The sequence below is a fragment of the Pteropus alecto genome, unplaced genomic scaffold (genome assembly GCF_000325575.1).
Source record: "Pteropus alecto unplaced genomic scaffold, ASM32557v1 scaffold98, whole genome shotgun sequence".
Classification (NCBI taxonomy): domain Eukaryota; kingdom Metazoa; phylum Chordata; class Mammalia; order Chiroptera; family Pteropodidae; genus Pteropus; species Pteropus alecto.
Window position 1 is genome coordinate 21,608,651 of NW_006443570.1, and position 20,821 is coordinate 21,629,471.

At 38.0% G+C, this 20,821-nt stretch overlaps 2 protein-coding genes across 4 annotated transcripts in view; one reads left to right on the forward strand and one right to left on the reverse strand.

The window, feature by feature from the left end:
- The window catches only part of MRM3 (mitochondrial rRNA methyltransferase 3), a 6,183-nt gene extending 2,828 nt beyond the window's left edge, over window positions 1–3,355 (reverse strand). Inside the window, exons 1-3 of one of the 3 annotated variants that reach the window (XM_006925049.3) lie at window positions 3,014–3,355; window positions 2,474–2,718; window positions 297–464 (exon numbers count right to left, since the gene is read on the reverse strand). In XM_006925049.3, coding sequence (XP_006925111.1) covers window positions 297–464; window positions 2,474–2,718; window positions 3,014–3,327 — 727 coding nt within the window. In that variant the 5' untranslated portion in view covers window positions 3,328–3,355. Of the gene's footprint in view, window positions 1–296; window positions 465–1,299; window positions 1,384–2,473; window positions 2,719–3,013 lie in introns of those variants that run through there. The other 2 variants (XM_015599179.2, XM_015599178.2) reach the window with 2 other exon arrangements.
- Window positions 3,356–3,380: 25 nt separating this feature from the next.
- On the forward strand, window positions 3,381–20,282 carry GLOD4 (glyoxalase domain containing 4). The gene is made up of 9 exons (XM_006925050.3): window positions 3,381–3,544; window positions 5,897–5,946; window positions 6,498–6,618; window positions 9,746–9,890; window positions 12,646–12,782; window positions 13,542–13,628; window positions 13,892–14,005; window positions 14,097–14,183; window positions 19,301–20,282. Exons 1-9 carry the CDS (start codon window positions 3,455–3,457, stop codon window positions 19,364–19,366), a joined length of 897 nt encoding a protein of 298 aa, XP_006925112.1. The 5' UTR covers window positions 3,381–3,454; the 3' UTR covers window positions 19,367–20,282.
- The last annotated feature ends 539 nt before the right edge of the window (window positions 20,283–20,821 follow it).

Genomic DNA, 20,821 nt, shown 5'->3' on the forward strand with positions numbered 1-20,821 from the left:
TAGCAGGTGTCAAAATAATTTTAAAAGATAACCCACATGTGCTGAAGTACTGTGAGCCAGTACATGTATAGTGCTAAGTACTTTATGTGCATCATATCACTTAGTACTCAAAACAACCCAACCAGGTAGATTCTGTTACTATACCCACTTTATAAATAAGGAAACTGACAGAATATTGCTCACTGACCTATAGCTAATAAAGGGCAGATGCAAGATTCAAACCCATGCATGTCTGCCTACAGAGCCAGCTCACTGACAAATGGCCACCCAATCCACCCAGTCGCACGTGCTCTTACCTTTGGTGAGTAATACTTTGCTGCAGCCTGCCCCAGCAGCAGATCTCAGAATTGTCCCCAGGTTTCCAGGGTCACGGATATTGTCACAAATCAACAATAAGGGCAGTGAATGGTGAAGCTGAGTCTCTGGGTATGTCATCGTAACATGGTCAGGTTTAGCAAAAATCCCTGAAGAAACAAAATAGGAGGTTCAATTGTCTGATGTGGACATGGGGAATAATATGATTTTTCAGTTCTTTATCACTTTCTATGTTCTTAATTACATAAGTAATAAATACATTCTGACTGAAAAAATTCAAACATAAAGTCCTACCAGTGACCCCCTGCAAAACCGTTCAATGCTGGAGTGTATCCTTTCAGAACTTGTTCTGTGCATCTATCTACATACATGTACATCTATTCATATACAGGTGCTTTTTACTTTTACATAAAAAAATCATACTCTGTGTATTATTCTGTAATCTACTTATTTAACTCTATAATCTGTCTTAGAGAACATATATGTCAATACATTCAGAGCTATCTTATTTTAACTGCTGCATGTTATTTTGTAACATGAACGTACCACATCTATTTAGCTCTTCCCCAACTGACATTCAGATTATTTTCAATTTTCCCTATTATAAACAACACTACAATAAACATCCCTGCATGACTCTTTGTGCGAATGTTCAAATATTTCTCTAGGAAAAACACCTGTAAGTAAAATGAATAGGTAGTGTATGTGCACTCTTAATGTTAATAGGTACTGCCAAACTGCCCTCCCCACAGGCTATTCAGTTTATTCACACTAAGAACGCATAAATTCCTGTACCAGCCCCATCAATGAAGACAACAGAATGGCATCGGGCATCTGTATGCTATAATAAGATCCTGCATTTAAGAGTCACAGATAGCCACAAGAGCATTCAGTGGGTCAGGGAACCTTAGAAATTCTTTAACTTCTACTTGAATGGTGGTAGTGATGAGAACTCAATACTTATAGAGGCTCCCACTTACTTACATTACTGGATTTTAGAGATGTGCCTGAAGTCTGACAGGTAGTGCTACATCTCATTGATTTCTTCCTTTACCCCACTCCTCAAAACTGAAGGAAACATGATAAGGATAAGCTAAATATTATATAGTTTGAAAAGTCAGGAAATGATGAAAGCAGTCATAATGATGAAGGGCCCACAGAAGTCCAGGATGCACTGGTCATTGTTAGCACACATGCCCAAAGTGGCAAATGTGGTAAAAATGAGTGATACTCTCACTGGAGCATGGAGTAGGGATTGAGAGGTATAGCTAATAAGAGTACAGTTACTTAGCGTAGAAAACTTTAATAGTCCAGGTTCCCAATCTAGGGGAGAGTTCTGAGCACAAAAACACAGATCCCTGTTACTTGTTGGGTTACAGAAACAAGAAATGGTCCTTAGAATTTTCTTTCCCAACTAATAGCTGCACAGTGAGCCCACATAAGGAATACATATGCATTACTGGTATGTGAGGCCCTGGCCTAAACATTAGAATCTTGAAGATAACATCTGCTGCCCTAACTGTCCCTTACTATCCAAGGGAAACCTCTAGACTTACTACTATTCAATTCTCAGATCTTAAATATAACTCCATTGTCATAAGGTATAAAGAATTTAGTCTTTCCATGTTTAGAAGAAACTTTCTAAGTGCTGTAGACATCACAGTTACTTAAAACCTTAAGATAGATTCAACCAAATGATTTCCTGTTCAGTGAGCTAAACAAGGCAATAAATTGCAGGCTACTGCTCAGACCTGCTTCTAGAATAAGAAGGTGTCAATCACAAGTATCACCACACTGGTATAAGTTTTGGAAATGGAAGGCTAAATCTTTCGGTAAACATTTTCTTAATTTTTAGTTGGACATTAAAGGTTAAAGAAGTGACCTAAAAACATAAAGTTTGAGGAACAGTAGTTACTCCTTGGGACTACAAAGAGCCATAATACCACTGACAAAAACAAAAACAACTCTGGCTTCAGTTTCCACTAAAAATACTATAATATGCACAGATTTTGAGAACTGTACTTTTCTGGGTGTCTTAAAAAATAAAAGTTTGGCAATAACATTTTTAATTTGGTTTAAATAAAATTTGTTGCCCTAACACAAGTATAAACAAATAATCCTAGGTTTCTACTTCTAGTGACACTGTATAACCACTGACCCATTATTCCTTGTGGTGTTACTAGGTCGGACCAATCCTTGATATCCTCAAATTTCACCTTAATGAGGCTGACACCTTTCAGCTTATCAATGGGCAGCTCCTTTATGTATTCCAGACGACTAAAGAAGAAAACTTGTGGCACAGCACCAGCCTTCAGAGCGTCTGCAATCAGCCTGCGACCTTCCAGCAGGATCTTCCCTCGTTTTTCCCGAAACGGCCTGGACTTAACTATTGTCATTACACTGCTGTAGGTGGAAACAGAAAGACCAGTAATTGCCAACATCCTTGACACCGAGACACACCTAGTTCTAAAAGACATAAAACTGACTTATTCCGAGGAAATTACTTATTCTTCCCACCTTTTAGAAAGAGGCTCTTCAAAGGTGTGTTAACCTAGATGCACAGAAACAATAGGCAGGCACGGATAAACCAGCGGGTGGTACTGGAAGAAGTACTCCCAGCTAGAAGGAAGAAGTTAAGTTCCCGCTGTGAGGCGGAGAGAGAAAAAGGAATACTTGACAAGCTTCAGAAGTACATCACCTTAGCCTTTTGTCCCCGGGTAAAGCCTTATCGTAGCGAAGCCCCGACTCTTCCCAGGTGCTGGGCGTCTGGGATGGGGGCACCCTAATCGGCTGCTTCAGTCGCTGCACGTGGGTACTGGCCTCAGCAGCCGCCTTCCTGGGCTGCTTCCCAGCATCGGGCTTCCGTTCCACCTCCTGTCGGGATGGAAACAGTACTTTTACGGGGCTCCGCCGCAGCGCCCGGACCCAGCGCCGCGCGTCCAGGTCCCAAGTCTGGACCACTGGCAGCAAGGGTCGGGAGGCCCATCCCATGGCCTTCACTAGCGCCGCCATCTTCCCCCGCGCTATGGATTGCGTCACGAGAGCGCGCCCGCGGCAACCAGTGACGACACCAACCCCGGTGCGTCATCTGCGGGCGGTGCGGCGCTATACGCTTAACGGGCGTGTGTTGTCGGTGATCATGGCGACTCGCCGAGCTCTGCACTTCGTATTCAAAGTGGGAAACCGCTTCCAGACGGCACATTTCTATCGTGATGTCCTGGGGATGAAGGTGCAGACGGGGCCGAGGGGGGCCGACGTGCGAGGGTGGCACAGGCGGCTGAGTCGCGCCTGGCAGAGTAAAGGGAGTAATGGGTTTGTTATGAATCTTGGCCAGAACCCGGATGTCGGACCTTGGCCCCGGACTCCCCATTATCCCTATCGGGTTTTCAGCTTGGGGAAGCGTTGCAGGTCGTTGGTTGGGTTAGATTGCCTTTGAAAAGTGGCTCATGCTTATTAGTCGCTAACTACATGCCTACACATGTCCTTTCGTTCAAAATCATTGACATTCCAGTCTAGTGAGAAAGACAGTAAATAAGTAAAAAGTTATTTAATGCTCTTCCAATGAACAATAACTTAGTCTCTTCCGGTTTGTAGCATTTTGGTTTAGATAAACAGTATATTGAGAACTCTGTTTCTCTCACGGATGGTTTGAATGGTCTCTTTTGGATACTCAGCCTCTCTGGGTGAATGCTCCGGCTCTCCTCTTAACAGTTTAGATCTAAGTGTAAAGTCAGAACCTTTTCTCCCCTCCAGCACCCTGAAATGGCCTCTCTCCAGCCCTGAGCAGTTGTTAATCTGCATCGGTCACCTGGGTGACAAGGTGGAAGCTCTTGGGGGAGTCCCTGATAAGCAAGGGCTTTAGAGATGCAAACTTAATTTACTGTAGAGACAGTGCAGAAGATGTGGAGTGCAAAGGGAGTTCCCTGAGTTCAGTCGTTTAAAAAAATATATTGTCCATGTATTATGGTGCTGTGTTGATCTTCGGTGACAAAAAACAAAAATGACCCTCTACGTCTATCCTCAATTAAAACTCCTGGCCGGGGCTGGGGTGGGAATGGGAGTTGGATTTGTACAAAGCTTACAGTAATAAAAGTCAAAATTTGGTAAATGACAGAAAACCACAAAGTTCTCCCTTAATGAGACTGAAGAGTTATTGTGAAGATTAAACACATTATTATATATGTAGCATTTGACACATTATATGTATTATGTGTTAGCTGCTATTATCGAAATAAACAGAAGAAATTTAACTTCAACCTGGGTGGTCAAGATATTAATTCATGAAGACCTTGCATTTGAGTTAACCTCTAAAAATAGAATTTCCACAGACCAAGATGAGAGGGGGTAGTATACAAGGAAAACTGAAAAGTCAATGCAAAGATAAGGTATGTTTGGGAAACATCACTAATTTTATGTGTCTTTAGCTTAGATTACTTAGTTGAAATTGAGATGGGTTATCAGGACAAATAGATTGGGATGCTTCTGACAGTATCTTGAATTCTATGCTAAGGAATTTAGATTTTTGTATCCAGTAAATTGGGAGCTGTCTTACATTTTGGAACAGGGCACTGATATGATTGATCAGAGCTGCGCTTTAAGGACATAATTTTATGGTGGTCGATGTAAGAAACGTCTAAACCTGTAGAGAATTCTTATAAGAGTTTATTTGAGCCAAACTGACAACAATGCCAGGAAGCAAGATCACGAATGCTCTGGAGAATGAGTTTTGCAGTATCTATTATACATTTGGAATTAAGGAGGGAACGTAAGGAAGATTACATGAAGGAGAGAGAAAGCAAGATGGGGATTGGATTACAGGATAGTTAACAAGATTATGTACTCTCTTGAGGGTGGTCATGCTTATGAGGGGTCTGAAAAAGAGGCTTTGCAAAAGTGTGTTAACCTAGATGCACAGAAACAATGAACAAAGATAAACCTTTTACTAAAGAAGTTATATGCGTGGGATATGACTACCCAACATGACCTGCTCAGTTAGGAATTTATGATCAGATAACCCTGTGAGGTTACTTTCAGTCACTGGACTTGTCAGATTTATAGAGCATCTTTTTTATCCACAGTAATATTAAGGAAGGAGATCAAGAGAGATGATTTTTAATAGTCTGTGAGAAGTGATGAGTGCTTGAACTAGAGCAGCAGAAGTGAAAATCAAAAGGGAAAACAGAAACTAACATTGAGAGCCTACGGTGTACTAGGTTCTGTGTCAAATGCTTTAATAAATTATCTAACGGTCCCAGAGTTAACACAACTACTAAGTGACAGCCAGAATTCCAAACTTCTCTAGTGCTGAAGGCTACATTTTTGCTACTTACTACACAGCACTGCTTCTCAATTTAAATAGATTTCGTAACTTTGCTTGGTTGCCTGGTGCTTGGTGTCGAGGCATTCTTCCTCACCTATATTACTTCTAGACTGAGAAAGACACTAAGCTTATTATCTTTTGTTTGTTTTACAAGTAAGCCTTACAAATGTCAGTGTCTGTGTTTTGACATTTTAGTTTGTGCTAAATATGCTGTGTGCAGTACTAGTAAAACTTTACAATTTATTATAATTTCTTTACCAGATTCTGCGGCATGAGGAATTTGAAGAAGGCTGCAAAGCTGCCTGTAATGGGTATGACACCTTGTTTCTTAATATCTCCTATAGACTTTGAATACTTGAGAACAGAAAGCAGTTTCTCACAGTGAGTATAAGGCAATGGAATAAATTAAGGAGGCAGTAAATTAGGGAGGTAACTTCAGGAACACAAATAAGTATATCCTCTGGATGAAACAATGTCTTATCAAGTATCTCTTAAGCTTAATGGCCAAGGCAAGCTGGAAAATTCCAAGTTCTCGTGGGAATTGCATGCTTGTTGATGCATATACAAAAAAATAAATTAAGGTCAGCTTAGAGGACTGCCTTTATAGGATTCTGTCCCGTACTTTAAAGAAAAGACAAATGAATCTTTCCCTCATGTAAGTGCCAGACAGATGGTCTTTGGAGCATTTGGTGATGGGGCCCATGAGCATTGTCCACAACTGCTCTTAGCACCAGCTGTGGTCATCTCATCTTTATGGATACTTAAAGGACCAGAAGGGACTGCCTACCTCTCTGTCCCAATAGTTTTTTGGGGGAGGCCTGCCTGAGGTGGTCACTGGATTCATTTACTTATATTTTTCTAGGCCTTATGATGGGAAATGGAGTAAAACAATGGTGGGATTTGGACCTGAGGATGATCATTTTGTTGCAGAACTGACTTACAATTATGGCATCGGAGATTACAAGCTTGGCAATGACTTCATGGTAAATACCATTTTGTTACAGCTTTAGGTATGATGACTGCTGAATTGATGGCTGTGGGGTACAATTTAGTGATTAGTTTTATGATGTTTTCTATTTAAAACAAAACTGCTTGGGTACCCTGTCTCAGAGCTGGCCTCAGAATGAAATGTTTTCCCAGTGTTTAGGAATCAAACTCAGGACTTAAAGACAGCTTTGACGGAGACAAGACACCTCTAGGGGAATGACTGAACCTCGAGAGGTAAAAGACCAGAGTCATTGGTCTAGTCAGGTCCTGATCACCATCCAGAGAAATATGTTCCCTCTAGTAAAGTGTTCCTATTAGGCTGAGCTGTTACAGCCAGTCCTAGTCAGAGAAAAATCTGAGAAGGTCTTAAGGATAAAGAGAGGAACACATTCATTTGAGAATTCAGGTTATTATGCACCTAGTATAGTAATAGTATTGAGCATTTATTGAGCAGTTACTCTGTGCTAAATAGACTGTCATTGGAACCAAATACATAACAAGATTGAATAATTTTTACATATCTCTTCATGTATCTCACTAATTTATTTATTTAGCAGATAGTGATTGTGACTTACTGTATGTCATGTACATTGTTAGGTCCTGGGGATACAACAGAGAATGAAGGATGTCTCTTGGCCTAAGGAGCTTCTTGTCTGGTGGGGGAAACAAGTAAAGAGATAACAAGAATACAGTGTGATAAGCACTGAGATTGGAATAAGAACAAGGGGATGTGGGAACACATAGGAGGAGTTCACAAACTATTTCTGGAGAGGCAAGAGTTTAGGGAAAGCTTCCTAGAAGTGACATCTGAGCTAGGTAAGTAGATTGGAGTGGGAGAGTGAGTGTCCTCAGCTTGTGTACAGGCCTGGAGATGAGAAGGAGCATGGCACTCAGAACTGTGAGTAGCACAGTGTGGCTGGAGCTTAGTATGTGAAGAAAGGAGTGGGTAGATTTAGACTGGAGAAGTAAGCTAGGACCACATCATAGTAGGTTGTTCAGATTTCATTCTAAAAGCAGAATTAAGTCATTTTTAAACAAGAAAATGACATGATATTTGTGGTGTGCAAGAATCCACCAGGCTAGAGCATGGAGATTAGGTTGGAAGGGAGCAAGACTGGAAATGGGGAAACTAGCTCAAAGGATGAGTATAGTAAGTGACTAGTGGCTCCTTAAGTAACGTGGTAGAAGTAGGAGTTTCAGAGAAGTAGATGAATTTGAGAGATGTTTGGGAAATAAAATTGATAGGGTTTGTTGATTCGAGTGTATGAATTTCTCCTCACTGTTCTCTTCTTTACTGTCTAAGTTTAAATTAGAGAAAAAAGAGCAAAACTGTCTTAGTGCTATCAGCATTTAACTGGCTCAAGTCAAATGTTGATTGGTGGGACTGCAGTGGGTAGAGATCATTTAGGTGGACAACATCTTGACTGCTCCACAATGGATCTTGCTGAGAGACTTTGATAGTAAAATATTCATGATGAAAGGCACCTTCTATGGTTTCTCAGTTCATGGAACAAAAAGAGAAACGGTTAAATAGAACTTCCATATGTATAAAGATCTCCTATACGTTAGAAAGAAAAGATTCATCGGCTCAATATATTTTTTTTAAAGGGCAAAAATTATGAACAGAAAGTTCAGAGACAAGAAATTAGAAATGTCTCTTAAACACTGAAAAAGATGTTCAACTTCTAAGCTGCCATTTGTCACCTACAAGATTAGCAAAAATAAAGTATGATAACACACCGTGTTAGGAAGGATGTTGGAAAACTGCCATTCTCATACATTACTAATAAGAGTATAAATTGGTACAACCTCAGTTTGGCAGTATCAAAGTAATGTGTTTACTCTTTGACCTTGCAGTTTTACATCTAGAATTTAGTTTACATATATGTTAACAAACATGTGAGATGACTTATGTGTTAAGTTATTTATTAGAGTATTTATTCATGTAACAAATATTTACTGAGTGCCTGCTGTGTGCCAGGCACCGTTCCAGGAACTTTGAATAACCAGTGAAGAAAACACAAAAATCTATACGTGGCTGAAGAGGAGGTCCAGGGCCCAGCAGACAATAATTAATAAGTAGATTAAATAAATAAGTCATATAATATGTTATTTTAAAGGTGGTTATTATTACGAGGAAAGAATAGAGCAGAGTAAGGGGGATTGGGAGTCTGGAACAGATGACTGCTTTTAAGTACGGTGTTGAGAGAAGGTGTCAGTGAGGAGCTGACATTTGAGCAAAGGCTCTAGGAGATAAAGGAGTTAGCCATGTGTATATCTTGGGGGAGAGCATTCCAGGTAGAGAGAAATAGCCTGTGCAAAAGCCCTCAAACAGCTCCTGACATGTTCAAGAAAATACAGGGAGGCTAGTGTGGCCAGAATAGAGAGAGTGAGGGGAAACTGGCAGGAGGTGGAGTGAGAAATGACATGGCATCAGACCTGGGCCTTTCAGAGTTTTAGGCAGAGATAAAACAACACAGGGTTGCTGTCTTAAGAAGAAAACTGTAGAGTATGTTTCAGGAAGTTTACTCTAGCCACAGAGTGAATAACGGATTGACAAGACTGGAGGCAGAGAGAGGCTGTTCCAATAATCTAAGCTAGAAAGGAGACTGGCCTTATCAGAAGGCATTAAGTGTACATTTTTAGGTATTTTAATTAGATTAAGAAATGCCTTGATAATTGGTTTAAATTTTTTTCGTTTTAAAAGCAAAAATAAAAACAAAACATCTTAAGTAGGTAGCTGGTGAGCCAAGGTAAGATGATTTCTCTGACTAGATCTTTAAAGTTAGATTATCTTTGGTATTAAACTTATCAGACTTCTCTGCCATTTGAATTTCTGTCCTATGATTCACAAAGTTTAGAGTCTTTAATTTTTATATTTTAATTTTTTTCAATTATAGTTGACATAAAATGTTATATTAGTTTCAGGTATGCAACAAAGTTTGGAACCTTTGTGGGAGAAAAACATCCAAAACCTACTTTAAAACCACTAGAGGAAAACTTTGAATGCCAGTTAAATCTTAAGTGATATGATATAAAGGCGATGCAGTTTTGTCTCATTATCTTGTTTTATAAAAGATCTGTTGTGATTATGCACTTGGATGATATTGTTGTTTGTCATAGGGTATCACACTTGCTTCCAGCCAGGCTATCAGCAATGCCAGGAAGCTGGAGTGGCCACTCAATGAAGTTGCAGAAGGTGTTTTTGAAACTGAGGCCCCAGGAGGATATAAGTTCTATCTGCAGAATCGCAGTCCACTTCAATCAGGTAAATTATACAAAGAAAAGCCCTCTGTCTAAAGGCATTTTGATGGAAGGAAAAAGGGAACTGGATTTCTTCTGTGGAGTCTTTCAGTATTGACGTAACATGTCTTTCCCAAGCCAATGTTGTTATTTGTTCTCTGAGAAATTATATTCTCTTATTAGAACTTATAATTATAAGAGATCTAGATTGGTTCTGTTCTACTGGTAATGTAGCTATTTAGGATGCTTTTTCTGTTGTGAATAACAGAAAGCCCAACTCAAACTAGCTTGAATAAGAAAATTGTTTAGTTCACAGAGCAGGCATTCTATAGGTAAGAAAGATTCTGGAGTTAGTCGATTAGGCAGCTCAGCAGTGGCATCAAGAAACCAAATTTTCTCTTTCTATTCTTTTGTCCGCAGGGGTCCACTTCTCCTAGAGCCAGTTTCCCTCACAGTTGTATGGTGGGTGCCAGTAGCAGTTGGGGCTGCATACTCCTACATTCTCTTCTGGTAGGAGAGGGAAATAGCGACTTCCTTTTGCTCTTTTTTAAGATCAGAGAAAAAAAAAAGAGCAGAGCAAAACTTTCCTAGAATCTTCCAGCAAACTTCCTAGTCAGATTGGATTCACATGCCTGCTTCCGAACCAGTCATGGGCAAGAGAAATAGGATTATCCTTAGGCCAGTTAATCCTATCTCTCCAGCTGGGGTCAGTCTCCGAAACTATAGTGCCCACCACATTGACTGCTACAGGGAGCAGGGAAGAAACTGCATGACGTGTTTTGTTTACAGTAGTCATCCTCATCATATGTGTACTTAATTCCTGCAAATTCTGGTACCTGCTCTGCCAGAAAATACTGGTCAATAGCAGGGACAATTCTGCTTTCTGCTTCACTCAGTGAACATATGCCCCCAAGTGGACTTGAGATGGAAGGTATATTTCTCTTTCCTCTTCTGGTCTGCCTAGTCCCGGATGCCGCTCATACTGAGTCTGATTATTGTGTTCAATGCTGCTTGCTTTTTATCTGGAGCTCAGCAAAAGACAGAGCGATCCGTTCCACTGTGGAAGGTTAGACTGGTGCTGTGGGACTTACTGAGAGATGATATTTCTGTACTTCATTAGTGATTTAAGGGACTTTTATGATGACTTTATTGATAGGTGGTGGTTACATTATACTAACATTAAAACTTAACTCCTGCCACTAATTCCACTGTACATTTTTTCTCGAATCCTGTTTCAATATATAAATATTGGAAAGCCCCACAATCCTAAGATGTTTTTGTCCTTTGGAATGATACTACCCCAAGGCATTAATTTCTGGTTGGTAATATAGTCAGATCTATCGGTCTAGCTGGTGTCCATCCTTCCTTTGAATCACTCACTTTTTGTGTAGCTTCACCCACTTGTTACCATTCCTGCCCCTGCATCCCTTCTGAGTCTGCTGGGATTTGTTGATTTCTCAATGAACAGGGAAAACTAAAATGGCCTGCCATGGACAGACCTGTGAGAAACACCTTGCCTTAGTCATGGCATTGCTGTTCTAGCAAATGGGACTAAGGCAGTGAAAATGGAAGAATGTATTGAATTTATTATAGTCAGGTGAAGACTTGGAACAGCTCTTCAGAAAGTCACTTTATAATATAAAAGTTTCCAATAATGTTAAATATTTTGGTATAATTGTTGTTCATTTTTGAAAAAAATAGATTTTTTTTTCCCAGACGGATGGGTGGGGGAGGAAAAAAAAGGAAACAGTACTTGTATATCCGGAGACAACTACTGTTAACATTATAGGGTATATTATTCCAATCTTTTTTCAAAAGTGAATATATAATTAAATTTTTTTTTTTTCAGATTCCATTATATTATATTGTAGGAAGATAAACAATTCTCTATTGTCAGATCTTTCTGTTGTCCCTAGTGTTTCATTGTTATGGGCAACACTGTGTTGAATGTCTGTGCAGAAGGCCCTTCATGCATTCATTTAGTTCTTTAATTGCTGAAAATGGGATTTCTCTTTCAAAAGCAGTGTACATTTTTTAGTCTTTTGATATATTCTGTCAAATTGTTGCCCAGAAGTGGACTAATTTACACTTTACTGATATTAATTATATGATTGTGATTTTTCTCTTGCACTATCACAGTGTTCTGAACTTTTTTATCACAAAATGTTTTATTTTAATTTTAATTTATTTGATTGTTTGTGAGGTTGAACTTTTTTTTATACGATCATTGACCATTCCAATTCTTTCTTTTGTGGATTACTGCTCTGTGCCTTTTGCTTAGGATGTTCTTCTTTTCCTGTTAATGTTTAAAGGTGATTTAAATATTAAAGACTCTGTCATATATGTTGCAAAAACTAGTTCTTACTTTGTTGTTTATTCTTTAATTTTTGTTGTGATTCTTTTTTTGCCTTTTATTGTCTAGGAGTTTTCCATTTCACGTAATTAACAACTTTTTCTTCATGGTTTTTGTATCTTGTTCAGGTTATTAAAAAAAGAAAAAAACTTTCTCCACCCCAAAATTGTATAATCACCTGTTTTTAGTATTTTTATAGTTTCATTCTTTAAACTTAATCCTTTAACCCATCAGGAATGTATTTTGCCATTTAGTTTAAAGGTATAACTTTTAGTGGCATTTATTGAATAATGTGCCCCTTTGTACTGACTTAAAATCCCTTTCTTATCATAAACTAAATTCTTATGTATACCTGAGCCTGTTTTGGTTTTTCTGTTCTATTTCATTGCACTGAACTATCTATTTCTGCTATTTTACTACCCTACAGATCCTGTATTAAAAGTAACTCTAGCAGTGTCTGATCTTCAGAAGTCCTTGAACTACTGGTCTAATCTACTGGGAATGAAAATTTATGAAAAAGATGAAGAGAAGCAAAGAGCGTTGCTGGGTTATGCTGATAACCAAGTGAGTGTTCTTGGAGAGAAATAATCTGTTACTTTGAGTTTGACTTATAAATGAGGTTAAATGAAGGTTATTCCCATAATTTCTTCATAGTGATTCAATATTTAAACAGATAAACAGAAGAAAAAAAATGGTGATAACCTCACCGCCCAGATATTACCTTTGTTTAAATTTGGGGCTATATCCTTTCAGAAGTGGAATTGCTGAGTCAGAAGAGATTTAATGCTGTAATGATATGTATTTTTATCTTTTTCTTTTTTAAAATAACCTAGCATTTGAGCATGACTTAGTCCTTGAATTTTGACCTAGCAGATCTATTCCTAGGAATTTATTTTACAGACATACTCATAGATGTTCACAAGGAACTGTGTACAAGGTTTTCTGTTGCAGCATTATTTGTAATAACAAAACATAATCTAAATGTCCTATGGATTAGAGGAATAGTTCAATAATTTGTGGTTCATTGTAAAATGGATTACTATGCAGTTATCAAAAAGAATGAGGTGAGTCTTTACAGGCTGATATGGTAACATTAATTGGAGAAAAACGAGGGACAGAATGTATAAATTATGCTGCCATTTGTGTAAAAAAGGTATATGCATGCCATGTGTCTAGAAAGATACACAGGAAACCCTGACTGGTTGCCTCTGGGGTGAGAGTAGGAGGACAACTTAGTTTTTATTTTATTCCTTTAGTACTCTGAATTTTTTTTACCACTTAACCTTTTCCAAAAAATAAACCCACTTTCTTATTTCTTTTCAGTGTAAGCTGGAGCTACAGGGCATCAAGGGTGCAGTTGATCATGCATCAGCTTTTGGAAGAATTGCCTTCTCTTGCCCCAAAAAAGAGGTAATGTTTGGTACCAGATCTATTGTTTTAAGTTCTGTGACTGGCTAGTGCAACTGCAAAGAGCCTTGGGCCCCCTTCTTCAGGTACGTTATGAATGTGTCTCTGGCATCAAGTTCAACAGTTATTTCAAGAGTGTCTAATAAAATCAAACAAGTGGCATCTGGGATCTTCGTGGTTGATCTGATATTCCTCTAGGGCTGGTAAGGACCACGGCATCAGAATGGTACGTAACCTATAGTTCACTTTTCCTTTTTGTTTTCAAGTTGCCAGACTTAGAAGACTTGATGAAAAGAGAGAATCAGAAAATTCTGACTCCCCTGGTGAGTCTGGATACCCCAGGGAAAGCAACAGTACAAGTGGTCATTCTGGCCGACCCTGTAAGTATTACTCAGGAAGGGGACGGGCTACACCAGGGGTTTCTTTTCAGGCATCTTTTTGCCTAATTTCTTTTTGCCTTTATTGGCGTAGGATGGACATGAAATTTGCTTTGTGGGGGATGAAGCATTTCGAGAACTTTCTAAGATGGATCCAAAGGGAAGGAAATTGTTGGATGACGTGAGTCTCATTTCTAAATTTATATCACCATAGGCCCGAGGAGGGTGGCGTTAAGTGTGGATGGGGAAGGGCCAAAGCAACAGGGGCCAGTTCTCACTATCAGAACCATATCCTTTTGCTGTTGGGGTGACTTTTGAGCCAGGGACGGTGTCTTCATTGCCACCTATATGGCTCTTACCTGAGTGCAGCATCTGTGCTTTCCCACTACCTCAGGCTGCCTTGGGGAACCATTACTGCATCATTATTTTGCTCAGTGAATGGAAATGCCTGGATACCATCCCTCCTCACTTCCGTAGCTCTTTTGGTCATCTCTTCTCCAATTTCTAGCATCATTCTCTTCCTCTCTAGTGAATTGTTCTCATTAGCATACAAACAATTTTTAATGTCTTCTATCTTTGAAAAATCTTTTATTTATCACACATCCTTTCTCCAAATTTCTTTTTAAAAACCTGCCTGCACATTGTTTCTACTTCTTGCCTCTCATTCACACTTCAGTCTCTTCTGCACTGGCTCCTGTCACTCAGTGAAACGCTCATTTTGACTTCGTCACTGACTTCCATATTGCCCAATTCAGCAGTTACTTTTCTATCCTCATCAGCAGTCTTTCAGCAGCATCCAAACAATTGTTCATTATTGTACCCCAGCTTCTAGCTCATACCTGGTAAGTAGTAGGCATACTCTATTGAATGCTCTATTGATGATTAAGGCATCAATCTGTCCCAGTTCTGTCACTTAATAGCTATGCGACTGACCTTAAGCAATGTACTTAATGTCTCTAAATTTCATTTTTCTTATCTAAAAATTTGAGGAAATAAGATTATCCTCCTTGTAATAGGATCATCGTATAGTTTAAAGAGCTTGCCACAGTGTTGAAATAAAACGTACACTCAATATTAATAAAGTAGGAAATGTCTAGAAAATATCATGTTTGTAAATTTTACTGTAGAGAAAATAGAATCTCAGGCCACCTTTCAGTTGGCAGATTTGCTAGACTCTTTCCTTGGTCTTTCATATCACTGGCCAACTTCCTCCTCTTTTGAGCTCTCTTCTCTTTTGGTGTTAAGAGATCCTGCCGTTTTCGTATCTCTTTGCTAGCTTCTCAGTCACAGGCACCTCTTTGTGTGTCTGATGTCAAAATGATTTTACTCACGGTCGTACTTCAGCTCATTTTTATTCTCACTTCTACGTTATTTCTTTTCTCTGAGTAGGAGTTACCTACTACGCTGGTTACCTCTGCTCTGAGCTTCAACCATCATCTTTTCTCTGACTTCCTAATTTTAAGTTCCTATTTCTCCCCGAGTTCCAAACAAGTACTTTCTGTTGTTGTTACTGAGGTAATATATGCATAGAATTTAAGTGTACAGAAATTTGATGTTCAGTATGGTGAGTTTTGACAGTTATACAATCACTACTCAAAATATAGAACATTTTCATCACTACAGAAAGTTATGCCCATTTTTAGTTAGTTCCCACCCCCACCTCCCAGAGACAACTTCTATTCTGATTTCTATCACATTACTTTGTCTGTCCTTGGACTTCATATAAATGGAATCATTCAGTAGGTATTTTTTTGCGTGGGTCTGGCTTTTTTCCACTCAATATAACATTTTTGAGATTCCTCCCTGTGACTGCACACATCAGAGTTTGTTTCTTTTATTGCCGAGTGGTATTCAGTTTTATGAATATAACAATTGACTTATCCATTCTTCCAGTGGTGGACATTTAAGTTGGTTTCATATTTTTATCTATTGTAAAGGAAGACTGCTGTGAACCTTCTTGTGTAAATTTTCTTGTAGCCATGTTTCATTTCTCTTGGGTGAATACCTTGGAGTGGAATTGCTTTTACTTTATAAGAAACTGCCAGTCATCCAAAGCGATTGAACCATTTTACACTCCTATCAGCCATGTCATGTACAGTGCTCTACATCCTCACCAACATGTGTGTATTTTTTTTGTTGTAGCTATTCTAGTACATGTAAAACGATTTCTGATTGTAGTTTTAATTTGCATTTTCCTGATGGCTGATGATGTTCAGCACTTTTTCATATGCTTATTGGCCATTTATTTTTATTTTTTGTGAATTATATGTTCAAGTCTTTTGCTCATTTGTTTCTATAATAAATTTATTTTTAATACTTCATGATTAAAAATTCCAAACATACTCAAGAGAGTACAACAAATCCCTATTGACTGTCACCCATCAAATCAATGCTATAATTTTTCATCATCCCTTCCCTCTAGCTTTCTTTTTGCTAGAGAATTCTAAGGCAAATCTCAGACACCATGTAATTTCGTCCTGAATACGTAAGTATTTTACACATTTAAGATGATTTAAAAGAAATGAAAATTAAGGAATTTTTTTGTATACTACATTGATATCATCACATTAAAAAAAAATCAACAATATATCTTTAATGTTACCTAAAATCCAGTTCTTATTAAAATTTTCCTGATCCTCTAAAAATGGTTTTATACAATTAGTTTGCCACATATATTTTTTAATTAATGTAATTGAACTATATTAGTACAGAACAATTTAATACGATCTATTGAGTTTCATGATAAATTAGTTGGAAGACACACCTCTATTTACATTTTAGCCATTCTAATCTATTCTCTAATCACTAAACATGAATTTATTTTCACTCTCTATGTCTTCGCTCGCATTATTTATTGTTCTGAAATGTTCCTTCTCTTATTTGAATATTTGCTTGTTTTTTAAGGCTCATCCAAATCCATTTTCAAAAAATTTGGCTACTTATCTTTTTCTTGTTGATTTGTTGGAGTTCTAGATATAAATCACTTGTTAGATATCTGCAAATATAAATACTTTTCCCAGTCTATGGCATGTCTATCTATTTTCTTAATAGACTTTTGAAGAACAGAAGTTTTTGAAGTCTAGTTTGTAAACTTTTCTTTTTATGTTTACTGTTTTTTGTGTTCAGACTAGTGTTACAGCCAGTGAAACCTTTTCATCTGGATAAACCATGGATATTTCAAACTCAGCATGTCTATAACTTAATTTATCTTGCCTCGAATTTATTCTTAATAATATTAAAATAAAAATTACTACTTATTAAATATCTCCTATGTTCTTGACATATGGCATGTTCTCAAGTACTTTATATATATTCTCTATTAATCACAATCTGCAAAGTTGATAGCATTCCCTTTCAGATGGGGAAACTGAGCTTCACAAAGATTAAGTAACCCAGTATTATACATTCAGTGCATAAGAAAGTAGCAAGGCAAGGGGTTGAGTGGAGGTCTTTCAGACTTCACGGTCAGTTATTTTTCCTCCTTTATACTCTGCTCCCGCCTCTGAACAGTACTGTATATCTGTTATCTGTTATCCCAATTGTTTAGACTTTTTAGAGTCTTTTTTTTCCTTATTTAATATTCTTTTTACTTGAGAATGGTTTTAGATTTTCAAACAGTCGTTTTAGAGCATTGTTTCTCCTCACCTCTAAATTCTGTTAGCTATTAGTCACCAAGAGCTATGAGTCTACCTCTGAAATTTATCTACTGCCTTCTGAAAAGGCCCCTATTATCAACTGTAATACTACAGAAGCCTCCTTCCTCCTTCCAGTCAATCCCTGCTGCCAGCATTAGCTTTCTAAAGCACAAATGCAGTAATTTAAAAAACTTTAATCTTCCGATAGCTCTCTAGTGCCTCCAAGATACATACCAAACTCTTTGACAGGGCATGTAATATGTCTGGCCCTTTGCTACTCTCTGATCTTCTGTGCTGCCTCTCCCTCTAATTAACCCCCATTCCAGTCGAGGTGAACTGTTTACATTAACCAAGATTTATTGTCTTGTCTCTACCTGAGGCATTTTTTTCCCCTTCCCTCTTATTCAGCTCAGCCTTCACAACTCAGAAGCTTTCTTGGGTTCTTCATACTGGAGTTTATTGTTATGCCACACTTTTATGGTTCCTAGAAAACAGAAGTTTCTGCGTCTTTGTGGTGGTGGTTTTGTTTTGGTTTTTTGTTTGTTTGTTTTGTTTTTTTTCTGCTGCATATCTTTGATTTTTTTATTTTCATTAAAATCCAGTACTAAGATTTTGTATAAATGCAGTACAACAATGTCTTGCCCCATTGCTGAGTCCCACTGCCCAGGGCAGCCACTTTCAGCTTCACTGTTTCTAAATGAAAAATACGCATATTTCCATTTCATTTTCAATTGCAGACGACATCTTTTACTCCTTTTGTTTTGGTCTACTGTCACTTTATCATTCTATATAGCAATTGCTCCCATACACACACACACACACGCGCGCGCGCACACACACACACACACACAAGCATGCATGCACGCACACGCACATCTTCATGCAAAATAGTTGTTTTCATATGAATCCTCAGCTATTCAATATGCTTCTCAAAGCCTCAGACTATGTCGCTGGTGCCACATGCAAACTCAACTTAATACCTAGCTCATAATGAAAATTGATATTTTAAAATGTATTTCTATACTTGCCTTTTGACTGAATAAATGAATGCATTTCTTTACCAAGCAACTATATAACATATACTTGCTTGTATTGGACAGGAAGTTTTAAGAGATTTAGGTTCTAAGCCTCTGCAAGTCCCTCTCCGTGGTCTCAGCCTCAAGGAATAATAGGATAAAAGGACTCTGGTAGAACCGAAACATGTTATTAACAGTACTAATACCAGTGGAATGGTGTGGGGGGTGGCATAGGAAAAGAAAATCATTCCAGGCTCAATAGCCCAAACCTCAGCTTTTCATATTTGGTCTCATTATCAGACTGAATCTTGTGCCCACTAAAGATTCCTGAGAGCCTACCCAGGTGCTAAGAGTGACAGCACTTTCTGTTCTGCCAAAGACCCCACAGCCTGGTGAGCTTAGTCCTTGTTCTGTAGTCAGTCAGTGACACTTCCTGGCTGCAGACCCTTTATAAAGTGAGAATCTACAAGCAATTGCTCAATACTTATCAGCATCCTCTGTCAAATTAAACATAATACTCGATACTGAACGAACACTTTTCAATTGTTAATGTCTTGATTATGGACAATGCAGCGAGGTACAAAGTGAACTATATGTTTTGTTTTATGGACTTACAATAACTGCATATTCTAATTCTATTTCCGTAGGCAATGGCGGCAGATAAAAGTGATGAGTGGTTTGCTAAACAAAATAAACTAAAGGCTTCAGGTTAGCAGAAGACATCACATGGAAAAAGCATTTGTGATTCCTGTCTAGCACCTCTGAGGCCTGATGTGTCCATTCTTGATAAATGCTCTCACAACTTGGCTGTTTCCTGTACAGGCAAGAAGGCTGGGATAGTGAAGATTTGTGTATTTTAATCTTTGAAAGCTGATATATGTTAGGTATAAAATTCTATTATTATCAATCTAATTAGTGGAGAACTCATGGAGTAATCTGCACTGTCACTGGAATGGCACAATCTGTGATTAACTCTTAGATGAGTAGTAAATTATTTTCCAGCCTGGGGCAGCTATATGGAATATTACCTTTGGTTGGGGATGGAGGGAATTTTAATAAGGATATAGATTTTATGAAAAAAACTGTTCAGATCCAAATCAGTTGCTTATAACAGGAATACTTCCAGCATCTGATGATAGTTTGCTGTTCTTATGTCTTACTCTGGCAGGCCTTGACATTTAAACATTTTTAAAGAAATTTTGTTCCTTGAACCAAAAGGTTTGGTTAAACACTCCCACATTCCTTGCTTTAAATTTTGAGTAGCCAGAGAAGACAGATGAACAAAAGGATGTAATCGTATTGTTACGTGCCTGGCTCTGTGCTAGGTTCCTTGTATAATTTTTTTAAACCTTACAAGAAGAGAACATGTTAAATTTCTTTAAAATGGATCAGATGATATCTTAAGCCTGAAAAAAATTTTTTTGAATGTTTCTATAGGACAGATTTTAATCACTGGAAACAATCAAGCTGTTAAATTTTTACTTTATCAGGTTCTACAGTGATTTACAGAATGGTACAGTTATGTCTACAGCTCCTAAATTGACACTGTATCTTGGAACAAGATATTCCTATTCATATTTAATGTGAATCACAGTTTTAAAAGCATTAAAATATGTTCATAATGTCATATAACTTTTGTACTGTGTGGTTCTTGCCCAGTTTATTGTTATAAGGAACAGTTCTTTAGTCACTGTGGTATCCTGGGTATATTTCACTCTTAACTAATGTATTTAGCCTATAGCAACTTCCTGCAATATATATGAACAAAGATCTTAAAGCTGTCTGGTGAGATGTGATTTCCTTTTTATTTTTCACTGATGTGCTTACTGTTGTTGCTTCTGCTGTTGAATGGTCTGTCATGAACTGGAGCTGGCCTGATGTCATAATCTATGAAAATAGTTTTTAATTGAGGAAAAGTATTGGAAAATTCCATGCCACAGCAGACCTTTTTCTCAGAAATGTCTCTAATAATATCATTTTAGCACTCCATATCCCAGTGTACCTTTGTGCGTTGATGCCTCCATGATAATCAACACTAAGGAATAGAAGGGTGTGATGTTCTCTTAAAACAAATCCCATATACATACATATACATATTCTCCCATAAACATCCCCAAGCAGAAACCAGGATTAGCTACAGAGTAGTCCCAAGAAAATTTTCATTGGTA

Bases quoted from the DNA above. Each gene is read 5' to 3' on its own strand.
- GLOD4 (XM_006925050.3), top strand. From the start codon at position 3,455: ATGGCGACTCGCCGAGCTCTGCACTTCGTATTCAAAGTGGGAAACCGC. The intron at 3,545-5,896 runs GTGCAGACGGGG...TTTCTTTACCAG, and splicing joins GTGATGTCCTGGGGATGAAG to ATTCTGCGGCATGAGGAATT. The intron at 9,891-12,645 runs GTAAATTATACA...ACTACCCTACAG, and splicing joins TCGCAGTCCACTTCAATCAG to ATCCTGTATTAAAAGTAACT.